Source organism: the organism of the source record quoted next, unplaced genomic scaffold (genome assembly GCF_019419815.1).
Source record: "Pyrus x bretschneideri cultivar Hongxiangsu unplaced genomic scaffold, Pyrus_bretschneideri_v1 Contig28, whole genome shotgun sequence".
Taxonomy (NCBI): Eukaryota; Viridiplantae; Streptophyta; class Magnoliopsida; order Rosales; family Rosaceae; genus Pyrus; species Pyrus x bretschneideri.
The window spans coordinates 4607619-4620954 of record NW_025999590.1 but is presented as its reverse complement, the minus strand read 5'-3'; the positions used below and the strand labels follow the sequence as shown (position 1 = coordinate 4620954).

Below are 13336 nucleotides of genomic sequence, written 5' to 3'. Positions count from 1 at the left end.
CTGTAAATAAACATATATTCTACAAAAAAAATTTAGAGGTCTCTTTAAACAAAGCAAACATTCTGCTAAACGAAAACAATATTTTTCAAGCATATGGGATTTTGTTTTCTTGAACCACCTCCTGTTTGGATTAGTGATTTTTTGTCCGTGATATTGTGGGGTTGCTAGGAACAGCTTAGTTTGTGGTTCTCAAATAATTTAGTGTTTTTAAGATGTTCAGCACCCAGATTACAAAAAATAAATAAAAATTCAATGATATGTTTTATAGAAAAAAAGGGGGAAAAGAGAGGATATGGTTATCAGATTTTAGGTCAAATATATGAACTCAATTTAAAAAAAGGAGCAAAAGTTGGTCCTTCTGTCGTGCGAGACGCTATTTTTCATTAGACCGGAGTGAAAGCTCGGGCAAGATTTTATTGAGGCCCATTATGTACTATATCCTCAGTTTGTTGTTAGATTGTACTTGTATTGCTTTGTTTGCAATGAACATCAAATATTGTTTTTTCTCTCAAAAAAAAAAAAAAAAAAAAATGGAAATCGAGCTGGCCAGTGTTAACATTATCATCTCAAATTGGTCGGGTCGTGAAAACAGATAAGAAGCACGACTTGGTATTATATACCATCCGTATTTGTATGGATTCATATATACGTATATATATTGTTTGTATTTTATTGTTGTTGATATGCCCATTCTGCGTGGGAGAGTTCTTAGTCCGATTTAAGACACTGCACCATATAGAAATTGAAGCTCATAATTCATAACAACAATCAAACATTATCTCATTAAGTAATGTCGATTGTATAAATTTTAAAATGTTAGGACGCTCGGTTTTGCAATACATTTTTTATTAGCTTCAAATACTCCATGAATTAGACTGATGATTAGCCGCCATGCGTGCTTCTTGTTAACCACCAAACTCTACGAGTCAAACCTTTGATTCATGAACTTATAAGCATCGGAGGGAATAAAACCATCTTGCTTAACACCAGGAGACAAAACCATTACCGTTGCAGAGACAAAAATATAATGCAAGAAATATCATTTGATGAGGACTCAAAAAATTATACGCTTTTAAAATGACCTACCTTGACTATCTAGTTTCATTATTGATGTACGTTAAGCCTTTGCATCCCTTGTTTAACTTAAATAAAACAGATTACGTACGCTGGCTTCTGCCCAAATGCTTCTGTTTAGTCACACCCCTCAACCAAACAAAAAAATAATGCTAGGGAGACTAAATTCTTTAAACCAAATTGTAAATAAAATGATGTGTCATCAATAAGAAACAAACACGTTAATTGATACTTAATTAATAATCCAATCATCTGCAACCACATCATTTAGTTTGCAAATTTGATTTAAAAAAAATTTGGTCTTCCTAACATTACTTACCAAAAAAATATATATTGTACTAATTAATAATAAAATATTTCCAACATGATAATTAAAATATATTTCCCACTTTGGTTGTTCCTTTTATATATATATTATCGAATTCCACTTTGTTAACCATGACCATAGATATCAAATCATCTCACGGCTCAGGTAGTTTCATATATATTATATGATTTTCTACATGATGTCGAAGTTTATTATTATAAAATTACTAATTTCTGCTAAGTCAACAAAATTATTGTATTTTCCTCTTTTGTTTGGTTCACTTTGCTTTCAGTTTGAAGATTATTTGTGCTTAAGGAGAAGGATTAGAAGGGTTTAGAGATTAACTCGAAAATAGTTAGGTAGGCACTCTATTTCCACACCAAAGAAACATGGTTCAACTTGATTAAGTAGTTAACTAATTACCAGCTAAAAGAAAATCAGATTCCCAACGTCTTATACTCTGGTGTATTCCTCTTTCGTGTTTGAATTTTGCATCAAATAACTTGTTCATATGGAGTTCCTCCGAGTGGCTGTTTCTACAAGGGCTGTTTTTGGTTAACTCAAATACATGAAAACGACTAAACAACTTCTTGTGATTGTGTAAATTTTATTTTATTTTTTTAAATCCACGACTTAAATTTTTGCTATAAAATGAGCTTACTAAGAGCAAAGGAGTTTGAATACAAACTCAATGAGTCGATGAAGAAGACCTATCCGTCAGAGCAATTTACCACTTGCATGTAAAAAGTTTGTTTACCTATAGTTCAAAAGAAAACCAAGGCTTTCGGACAGAGGACAAACATTTGCAATCTAGTTGTAGATCAAATTAAATTGCGAATAATCCACCTCTTACTTACGTAAAGAAGCTTCGTTCCCATTGAGTTCAAAAATAAACATATCATTCATGACGTAAAGAAGCTTCGTTCCCATTGAGTTCAAAAATAAACATATCATCCATGACGATTTCTTCCTGAATTATTTTGTAAGTCTTACTTTAATATGCATTAGATCTTCTCCACCTTAATCATCCCTAAATCCTTGTTCAAAATAACAAGCAATAGACTTTTTAAAATAAAATATAAAATATTATCATATGAGGGCGAGTCTTGGCGCAACGGAAAGGTTGCTCCTTTGTGACCGAAAGGTTACGGGTTCTAATCGTGGAAACAACCTCTTTGGAAAAAAAAGGTAAAGCTGCATACGATAGATGTTTCTCCAAACCCTCGCAAAGCGGAAAACCTTATTAGTTTGAGGTCGTCCCTTATAATAATAGTATCATATACATATAACTATGATATACAAAAGGAAAGTGATTGGAAATGAACTTTCTCTAATCTTTTGAATAATATTTGGCCCATGTAAGGGTACAAATCGGATTTCCAATCATAAATCTGAAAGTTAGAGAATGATGGAGTACGATTCTCTCCCTTCCAAATCCCTTCCCTTTTCCTCCCCTCCTCCCTCACCTTTCTCTTTTCTTTTTCTTTCTATAAATAAGTCAACACAAGATGTTAACGTGGCTTAATCGTAACTTTTCAAATAAAAGAGGACTAGAGAAGAGAGGAATTTACTTTTAAATAGGAGGGGACTGGAGAAGAAAGGAATTTATAGGGGAGAAAATTCTACTCCGAGAATGATATCAGAGAGCAAATGGGCATGAATGACATTAGGTTCATTAGCACAATAACATCAACATTTCGTTATGTAACTTCATTGCCAAAACAAAGTGGGACAAGCTTTTTAGGCAAAACAATATGTTCATATAGGATGTTAACAAGTAAAAAACCCGGCTAGACTGGTTTTAATGAATGGGGGACCCCTGCTGGGATGCAACATTAAAACTAGGTCATCCTCACGAGTCGAAGAAATCGAAGCCGATAACCGGTTCGGTTTTAACGATTTCGGGTGCCGTGTGGAAGGAGGACTTCGTATGGACCTCAAAGCATTGCTTGTTTAGTTGTCTGAGTTCCAAATACCACATGGTTTTGTACCCGAAGATAGGACACCACTTGGTTCAAATTTTACAAGCTAAAAAATTATGAGGCCATCTAATTCCAGAGAACAATAACTGTCACACGCGTCATTAGTACTCACCAATTACTCTCTGAAATATCGAAGCAATGGCGGCCGAGCGAATTAATAGAAACCTAAAGTCATGAAGACAAGTTCAACTTATGAGAATTCAGAATCCAAGGGATGTAAGTAGCCATTCAAGAATATTCAAACATATTTCGAGAGTGATATTGGTCACACTAAATAATCAAGAATGTGGACTCTTATCATCCACAAAGATCAAGTTAATAACTTCCAAGCAGCAACAACCTGCCCCCACGACCAAGAATTTGACACCTCTGTTCGGGGACACCGTGGCATATCTCGCCGATGCCATTCGATGAAGGACCAAACCACATGTACATGTCCACATCATCCACTGTGAGCTTGGCTCTGTTGTTTAGTTACAAACATGCAGCTATAAATCTAAGCATACGACAACTGAGACCCCGTATTATTTCTCTGCTACTCCTAATACGATTGTCAGTTGAAGCACCGTAGCAACTCATCAAGCCTTTTTTCAAGGAAGCAACCATTGTCAAGCAGCCCGATAGGTTCAGAATCAAGCCCAGCGTCCACAAAGAGAGCGGAGACTATTCTTCTTTCTTAAAATCTTTATTCTCGCTAGTCAGGAATTTCTTGACTTATTATACGAAAACTGGTCCAATGGGGGAGCCGTAGTAACATATTTGTCTTGCTACATTTCATCCGAGGACCACAATAGTACAGTACCCTAGAGGCGACATCGGTTCACGTTCGAGGAGGATAGAGATCCCAAAGTGCCACCACTGCGTCTTCTTATGCAGCAGAGGCCATTAGCTAGCATACAATCAGCGGAATAAGAAACAGCATTACACTGCAAAAAATAAAAATTAAAGAATAAACAAATAAAAAGCAACTAATCAGGCCCTCAGTAGTTTGTAAAGCATCCAAGAGCTAGATAGAGGTGTTGTTTGCACAAAAAAAGTGTGTTAAATTAGAGAGACGGGCCGCGGTGTTTGGGAAAAACTTAGAGTACTCAACTTTAACACAAGTATTGGAGAGACAACACAAGTAAACTAATTACTTGTATTACACACACAAAATAGGGTAAAGTACAAAAAACTACCTCAACTATTGGGGTCACGATAGTTTCATACCTCATCTTTTAAAATTGACAATGTCATACCGCATCTTACGAATTTGTGACAATGTCATACCTCCGTCAAATTTTCTGTTAGTTTTTCTGTTAAGTGCTGACGTGGCAAGAGATGAGGACCACTTTCTATTAAAAAATTATTATAAACTAAATTTTTTTTAATATTATTAAAATAATAAATAAAAGTTATAAAAAAAAAAGAAAAAAAAAAAAGAAAACCCAGAAGAAGGAAGAAGAAGAGGAAGAAGGAGAAGAACAAAAAAAATTGAAATTGTTGCACTTTCCATTTTTTTTTTTTTTTTTTTTTCTTTCGAGGTTGCAGTTTACTTTTTTTTTTTTTTTTTTTCCTCCTTCTTCTTCTTCGATTCTTCCTCCTTCTCCTGGGGGAGGGGGGGGGGCAAGTGGGGTTGCGTTTTCAAAATTTTTTTTTTTTCCTCCTCCTCCTCTTCTTCTTCTTCTTATTCTTCTTCTTCTTCGGTTCTTCCTTCTTCTCCTGGAAGGGGGCGGGTGGGGTTGGGTTTTCAAATTTTTTTTTTTTTTTTGTGTTAAAGATTAAGCAGATGAAGATGGGGGGAGGGAAGGGACAACTAAGGTTTTTTTTTTTTTTTTTACTTTTTTTTTATTATTTTAATATTTAAAAAATATTAATTTTTTTTTTTAGTTTTTAATAATATTTTATTGATTTTTTAATAGAAAATGGTTCCCATCTCTTGCCACGTTAGTACTTAACAGAAAAACTAACAAAAAATTTGACGGAGGTATGACATTGTCACAAATTCGTAAGATGCGGTATGACATCGTCAATTTTAAAAGATGAGGTATGAAACTGTCGTGACCCCAATAGTTGAGGTAGTTTTTTGTACTTTACTCCACAAAATATTACAACACAAACTATCAAAGACACTCTTGGGAAGCTATGACACTCACTCACTTTCTAGAGACAAATTCTAGACCACTCACACTCTTACAAGACTACTCTTTCTTCTCACTCTCACTTGGTTTCTTGCTTGCTTGATTACAAGCTTACTACACCACACATAGCACTACCTTATATTTATACATGGCATAACCGACCTAGCCAAAGTCGGTGGACTTGGCTTGTGCATTTCCAGCCACTAACTTATATTTCTTTCTAGAATTTTCACTAACATTCCATTACAACAATCTTAAGATATTTGTTTACATAATTCTAGATAGGTAACCGACTTTGGTGCTAGAATTGTCTAGCATTTTCAGTTCATGCACCGTCCATCTCCCATGCATATTTGAATCTTCAGAACCTTCTAACTAGTACCACCGACATAGTATTTTGCTAGAGTTGTCTAGCATCCAAACACTAATTGGGCTGGTGTTGATCCTCAACACTCCCCCTCAACACCAGCTCATTCTTTCCTCCATGTTGAGTTGATGACGGAACTTTTCGAACTTGCCGATATTCAAACCTATAGTGAACAAGTCTGCAACTTGTTCATTTGTATTAATATGTCTCATCTCAATCTCTTCCTGCAAGACCTTCTCTTTAATGAAATGATAGTGTACCTCCACATGTTTAGTTCTTGCATGAAAGATTGGATTTTCCCCCAAGCGAATTGTCGATTAGTTATCACAATACAATGGTACTGCATAATCTACTGGTTGTTGTAGATCACCCATCAATTATACCAGCCATGCATTCTCTTGAGTTGCCATTGCTGCTGCTCTATACTCTGCTTCCATGGTTGACAAAGACACTGTTGGTTGTCTCTTGCTGCACCACGAAACTACTTCAAAACCAATTCTAAAGACATACCCAGTGGTCGATCTCCTGGTGTCGTGATCTTCTGCAAAATCTGCGTCACAATAGCCAACCAACTTACCATCTTCTCCTTTCTTGTACAAGAGACCACACTCAATTGTACTCTTTACATATCTCAATATTCATCGAACCGCTTTTAGATGAGGCTTATTTGGATTTTGCATGTATCGACTTATCACACCAATTGCATAAGAAATGTCAGGTCGAGTCAAAGTCAGATAGATCAGACTACCTACCAATTGTCGATACATTGTTGCATCTTCCAAGTCTCTGCCTTCATGTGCACACATCTTGGCATTGGGTTCCACCAGTGTTGAGATTGGCTTGCATTCAAGCATCCCAAACTTCTGCAACAAGTCTTTTGCATACTTTTGTTGACACAGAAATATCCCTTCTTGTGTGCGATTAACCTCTAATCCAAGAAAGTGATTGAGTTGTCCAAGTTCTTTCATCTTGAACCGAACTGACAAATTTCCTTTGTTCGACGAATTTCGACCTCATCATCACCAATGATGATTAGGTCATCCACGTACACCAGCACGATAACTATCTTTCCTCCATTAGCTTTAACAAATAAGCTGGAATCTGTATGCGCCACTGAGTAACCACTTTGCATTAGAAATTCTGCAATCTTACCGTACCACGCCTTTGGTGCTTGTTTCAGACCGTAAAGTGCTTTCCTCAACTTACACACGTACTCGAGATAAGCTTTGCTTTCAAAGCCCATTGGCTGCATCATGTAAATCTCCCGATCTAACTCTCCATGCAAGAAAGCATTATTCACATCCATTTGGTATAGATTCCAATCTTTGTTAGCTGCAAGTACAAGTAGGACTCGTACGGTCGTAAACTTTGCTACTGGACTAAACGTTTCATCATAGACTAGTCCATACTGCTGAGAGAAGTCTCGAGTCACCAACCGAGCCTTGTACCTTTCAACTGAACCATCAGGATGACGCTTTATCTTGTACACCCAATTGCAGGATATGGGTTTCACATCCCTTGGCTTTGGTACCAAATCCCAAGTCTGATTCTGCTTAAGCACAGTGATTTCTTCTTTCATAGCTCTTACCTATTCAGAACTCTATGATGCTTCTTCAAACGTCTCAAGTTCTTTTGGTGCTCCATCAGTTATGGCAGCATTGGTATATTTAGGATTTGGCTTTCGTACTCTTGTTGACATTCTTAGTTGTGCTTGTGGAGTTAATACTTCCACTCTACTAGGTCTAACTTCTTATGGTTGTTGGTACACACTTGTTTGCTAAGGACTCTTAGGTATTTCTTGCTCGACATCGTCTCCAGCAAGCAAATCTTCAGGCTTATCTGGACTTGATTGGATTTGGGCAACTTGGTCTCCTAATTTCCCCTGCAACTTATCTTCAAACTCTTTTAAGTCGGGCAACGCCTCATTTTCTAAGCACCAACAAGATGATGCTTCTACGTCTCATTCTTCCTGTACAGTTAGAGACGCAACGACATCCCAATCATCTTCAATTTTCTTCTCTGAGTTGGCGACGTTACTTTCTGTAGGCCTTTTGAACCAGCAATCTTTCACCATGTGGCCCTTCTTTTCACAATTGTAGCACTTGCCCTCAAACCTTTTATTATTCTGGGACTGACCACAGTTGCCATGATGCTTGAAACTTTCCCTGGTCGAGAACTCCCTCCTCCTTGATAACATTTTTCCTTGTCACCATTTCTTTTAGATCCACCACCAGCACGCTGCTTAAAGCTGCCTTCACTTTTGGTGTAGAGCGCTTCCTCCTCACCTCTTAACGAGACCTCTCCCATTTGCTTTGCCAAAGCTTCTTGATCGGCAAGCAAATTCTCAAACTCAACAAGTGATGGTTGGGTCTGCCATCCTTGTACAGTAGCAACGAAGCCTCGATATTCGGGTCTCAATCCATGGATAATTATTCTTTTTATCCTGGATTCTACAATGACAGCACTAGGATCTAATTCAGAAATTTCACGGCAAATAGACTTTACCTTGTGGAAATACTGTGCAATTGTCATGTCCCTTTGGGCCACTGATAATAGCTCATTCTCGAGAAGCTGCAATCTTGTATTGTTCCTCTTTGAAAAGAGTGTGGCGAATGTGTCCCATGCTTCTTTTGGTGTCTTGGCCTTCCGTATGTGCTCCAACATGTCATCTTCAACTGTGGTTTTTAAGGCGAACATTGCCTTACCTGCCTTGATCTTCCACTTTCGCATAGCGCCGCTGGTGTCTTCTTCCGGCTACGTAACTTCATTACCGCCGACGACATCCCAAAGATCTTGGCCTTGTAGGTAAGACTCCATACACGTCGCCCACGTGTTGTAATTTTTGTTGTTCAACTTCTTGATTCCTCCAACAACTTGAAGGTCTCCCATCGTGTTGGCAAAGCTTCGATAAGACGAACAAGATTAACCAATAATCTTGCGAAGTACTAAACTTTTCACGATTCTCGGAAGCTTCAATAGAGACGGTCCCTGATCGTACCGCTCTGATACCAATTGTTGGGGAAAAACTTAGAGTACTCAATTCTAACACAAGTGTTGGAGAGACAACACAAGTAAACTAATTTCTTGTATTACACACACAAAATATTACAACACAAACTATCAAAGACACTCTTGGGAAGCTATGACACTCACTCACTTTCTAGAGACAAACTCTAGACCACTCACACTCTTACAAGACTACTCTTTCTTCTCACTCTCACTTGGTTGCTTGCTTGCTTGATTACAAGCTTACTACACCACACATAGCACTACCTTATATTTATACATGGCATAACCGACCTAGCCAAAGTCGGTGGACTTGGCTTGTGCATTTCCAGCCACTAACTTATATTTCTTTCTAGAATTTTCGCTAACATTCCATTACAACAATCTTAAGATATTTGTTTACATAATTCTAGATAGGTAACCGACTTTGGTGCTAGAATTGTCTAGCATTTTCAGTTCATGCACCGTCCATCTCCCATGCATATTTGAATCTTCAGAACCTTCTAGCTAGTACCACCAACATGGTATTTTGCTAGAGTTGTCTGGCATCCAAATACTAATTGGGCTGGTGTTGATCTTCAACACGCGGTCCACTACAAATTACACTGATGTTGTCTTCATTTAATCACCTTGCAATCAATAGGTGTGAGACTTTATGCAAAAGACCTTGATACAATTAGAAGTGAAACCATTTGATATAAGTTGTGATTTATTTTGTAAGATGGCCGATGTGAAATTTTTTTTTTACGTATGTTGAACCATTTTGGAGTGGGCCACATGTGGTGCTATATCATTCATGTTTGTAACTGAATCCATTCAAGCCCAAATTTGACAATCGGCTTTGATACCATGTTAAAGTTTCAGAGAGACGAGTCACAGTCCATCACTAACAGCATTAATCAATCATGCACTGTGAGATTTTTATGCAAAAGACCTCACTACAATAAAAAATAAAATCATCTGATATAAGTTATGATTTGTTGTGTAAGATAACCGACGTAGGATTTCATGTTTTTATTCAACAAAGTGACCAAATAAGCTCTTTACCAAATAGGTTCTATGTCATGTGGCAATATCACGTTGCATGGTGATACCTTCAATATCGCCAAAGCAGTTCTTTTGCGATAGTTATACCGTTGCATAGTAAACAGAAACTAAAAAACAGCGAGGCAATCATGCGTATATAATTGACTTGGTTACATTTCTAATTAGTCAGTACTTTCACAGCCAATCCTTCGTACAATTGATATCATCATTAGGTCCACGAAAAAGCCCCACAATAGCACGAAGGACAACACTTAATTAGCATTAATCTGGACCCAAGTTAATTTAAGGATTTTCATAAACCACATCTTTTCAAGTAATATATGATTATGCACTCGCTGTAAGACAATCCACAAATCACCTTGAGAATCAATTAACAATTGGAACCCAAGTAATTGACTTTTAAGTAATTCCATTTACATAATAATTGATAACTGGAAATAACGAAATACAACTTCATTCATCATCAGTTTAGATACAAAGTTACACACTTTACAATTTTAGTTAAAAAAAAAAAAAATACGAAAGAAAATAGAAAATTACAACTTGATCGAAATTACTTGTGATAAGTTAGCATTCTTAGCTAGCTTGATCTCTCTCCCTGCATGAACCTTTTATTTCATTTTTTTTCAACTTATATTATACACACTAGAAAATGTACCTTCAAATTTCTCAGTAAATTTTGACAAAGATGCCCTCACTTGGAATTTGCTGGTGAACCACGAAGAGAATGTAGTATCCGGAAGGCGCAAGATTTTTCGAAGGCGGAGTTGTCACTTGAACTTGATACGTTGTTGGCCCTACCTGTTGTACGTTCTCCGCACCAAGAACCAACAGCCTTTGATTCATCGAGAATGAATGCGTGCTAAAAGGCGGTGCCACCATCGTCACCGATACTGAATTCTTTGCAAACGTGCCCGTAAGCGAGAATTGAATGGCTAATTTTATTCCATAATGGATTTTGGCTTGGTTTCCAGGTGCAAGGATTGTAGGACGCAAGTTCGCGTACTTAGCATCGAGATACTCAGGACTAAATGCTTCTAACCTCAGTTCTGTTGGGAAAAGTACGTCGTTGCCAAATTGGTATTTTTCGTGTGGGTTACTACCGCCAACGATCACTCTACCGTCACGTACCAATAATGCTGAGGAATGGTACATCCGTGGTATGGTGGTAGGGTTTTGTTGTTCGAACCGTGACCCGACTGCATTATCAGGTCGGTACACAACTGGATTGAAAACCGGATTACGCCCGATTTCCCAACCCGCAACCCCGGACGATGCACCGTTAATGAGTAAAACAGTGCTGTCTGGGAGCAATAACATGTCACCCATGACTCTAGCTTGAGGCATAGTTTCAACAATCCACTGTGGATTAGGGTCTGTTATTTTGATCCGAGCACATGTGTTTAGAGCTTCCACAAAAGTACCCTTATTTGCCTGGACAAAAGACCCTTTTGGAGCTCCACCGCAGACCAAAACTTCAGCCTCAACAGATGGAGCCATCAAGTTCTTCAATGGTAGCAATACGGCTGAACCCGTGCTGGGGTACGACCTCGGGTCGCCACCGGGTATTTGCGGGTAGGTTTTAACGACGACGTTCTTCACGTAGTCCAACAAAATAGCTCGATTGTTAGCGAAAACAAATAAGTTGCCATCAGGGTTGAGAAAAACAAAAGGGTATAGATTGTTTTCTTGGCCGGGGTCATTGGTCTGCGAAAGGAACGGCAAGCTGTAGACATTGCTTGTAGACGCGGTCTTCGGATAAAATTCATAGTTGAATTGCCCCCTGCCGCCGATGATAATTTCGCGTCCATCAGGCAGAATATGATTAGTGGCGTACCAACGGCGAGCAGCTAAGCCGTCCACAATCTCCTTCCAATCACAACCCGTGCAGGGCGTGAAAACTCTAACGCGGCGCTCGCCGATGTTGTTGCCGCCTGTTTGGATTAAGTTTCCGTAGGCGTCCATTGAGCCGGAGGAGCACCAGACGTCGGATAAGACCGTGAGGGGGCGGACGGCATTGGTTTGGACGACGAACTCGGCGGAGTGGGCGGTGCAGTCGTTATTGACGCAGTTACCGTTGGGCAAGGACAAGTTGGATTTGCCGAAGTCGGTGCGGTCGAACAAGACGATGCGGTCGTTTTTGAAGAGCTGCATGTGCATGGCGGAAATGCCGACGTTTTTCAGCACTTGCCATTTGCCACCTGCAGCGTGGGCCGTCAGAACAGAGAAATTGATTATTAACAACAGAAGTGAAAGATCAATGAGACTAATTGTCTTCATTCTTTCTTGGATTTTGCTGACGTGGTCCTTTTGAATCTCTTTATTTGTGCTTTTAGCTTTGTGGGTCTGTCTCAACTCATTACCTGGAGCTCCTTAAATACTAGGGTTTGAGCTACCCATTCTATATCATATACGCGTGGGACCGACCATTTGTCCGGTTAGTGAAAAGGACTGTTGTAGTCGAAGAGCAATTCACAATGGGAATGCTAACTAACCTTATTACTCTAGTTTGGTATTGTTGTGCTTTAAAAAAAAAAAAAATTGTTTCTATTGTGTTGTAAGAATAAACAGCTGTAAAATAAAATAATAAAGTGTTTGGTAACAATAATTGTAAAAGTGCTTTGAATAAAAAAAATAGTGTTATAGTGTTTAGTAAATATTTATGAAGAACAGCTGTAATTATGTAAAATGACAAAAAAAAAAACTTATGGGTTTTTCTTCCTTTCTTTTTCTTTCTGCCAAAAAGTTCATGATTGTTTTCTTTTTCCTTTGTTCTTTGTTTCCCTTTCTTTCTAATTTTTCATTCTTCTTTCTTTATATTTTGTTCTGCCAAAATGTTTCTGGCTTTTCTTCCATTTTTCATCAATGATCCCTCCTGAAATTTCAATGTCCTCACCCACCATCGTCCCTTGGCATTTCTCTTTCAGTTCCAGCGATTTGGGACCTTCATCCTCACTCCCATTTCTATTTCCTATATTTTGATTTCCAAGGCATTACATGTTTTGGAAGGTGCAGTGGTGGATGGGTGGGTAGGATCTAGGTTATCATCTAGCAGGGAGTGGGTTGGGATCATGGTCTGCGAGGTGGCGATGGGTGTATTTGGTGGGGATTGGGAGAGAGATGGGGTGGCGAATCTGGGGAGTAAGAAGAGATGAAGGGGATGAGGTGGTGAATCTGGGTAGTACGGCGCCAGAGAGCGATTGGAGAAGGGGGGTGGAGCCTAGAACTGGGATGAAGGAGAAAGAAAGGGTAAGGTTGCCATTTTGAAAAATTCATTTAATGGCACCGTTCACCCGTGTATTATGATAAAAAGCTGGTTTTCCAAACCTGAGTTTTGCTGCTTTGCCTTTTTAGTTTTTTTTTTTTTTTTTTTTTTTTTTTTTTTTTACCCAAAACTATGAAAAAAAAAGCTGATTTTGAAAATTTACCAAAC

General features: G+C 38.3%; 1 protein-coding gene across 1 annotated transcript; it reads right to left on the bottom strand.

Annotated features, from left to right (window-relative positions):
* Positions 1 to 10341: 10341 nt before the first annotated feature.
* Positions 10342 to 12242, bottom strand: LOC103930126 (aldehyde oxidase GLOX1-like). The gene has a single exon (XM_009339422.3). The coding sequence runs from the start codon at positions 12181 to 12183 to the stop codon at positions 10573 to 10575; it is 1611 nt and encodes a 536-aa protein (XP_009337697.2). The 5' UTR covers positions 12184 to 12242; the 3' UTR covers positions 10342 to 10572.
* Positions 12243 to 13336: the final 1094 nt, after the last annotated feature.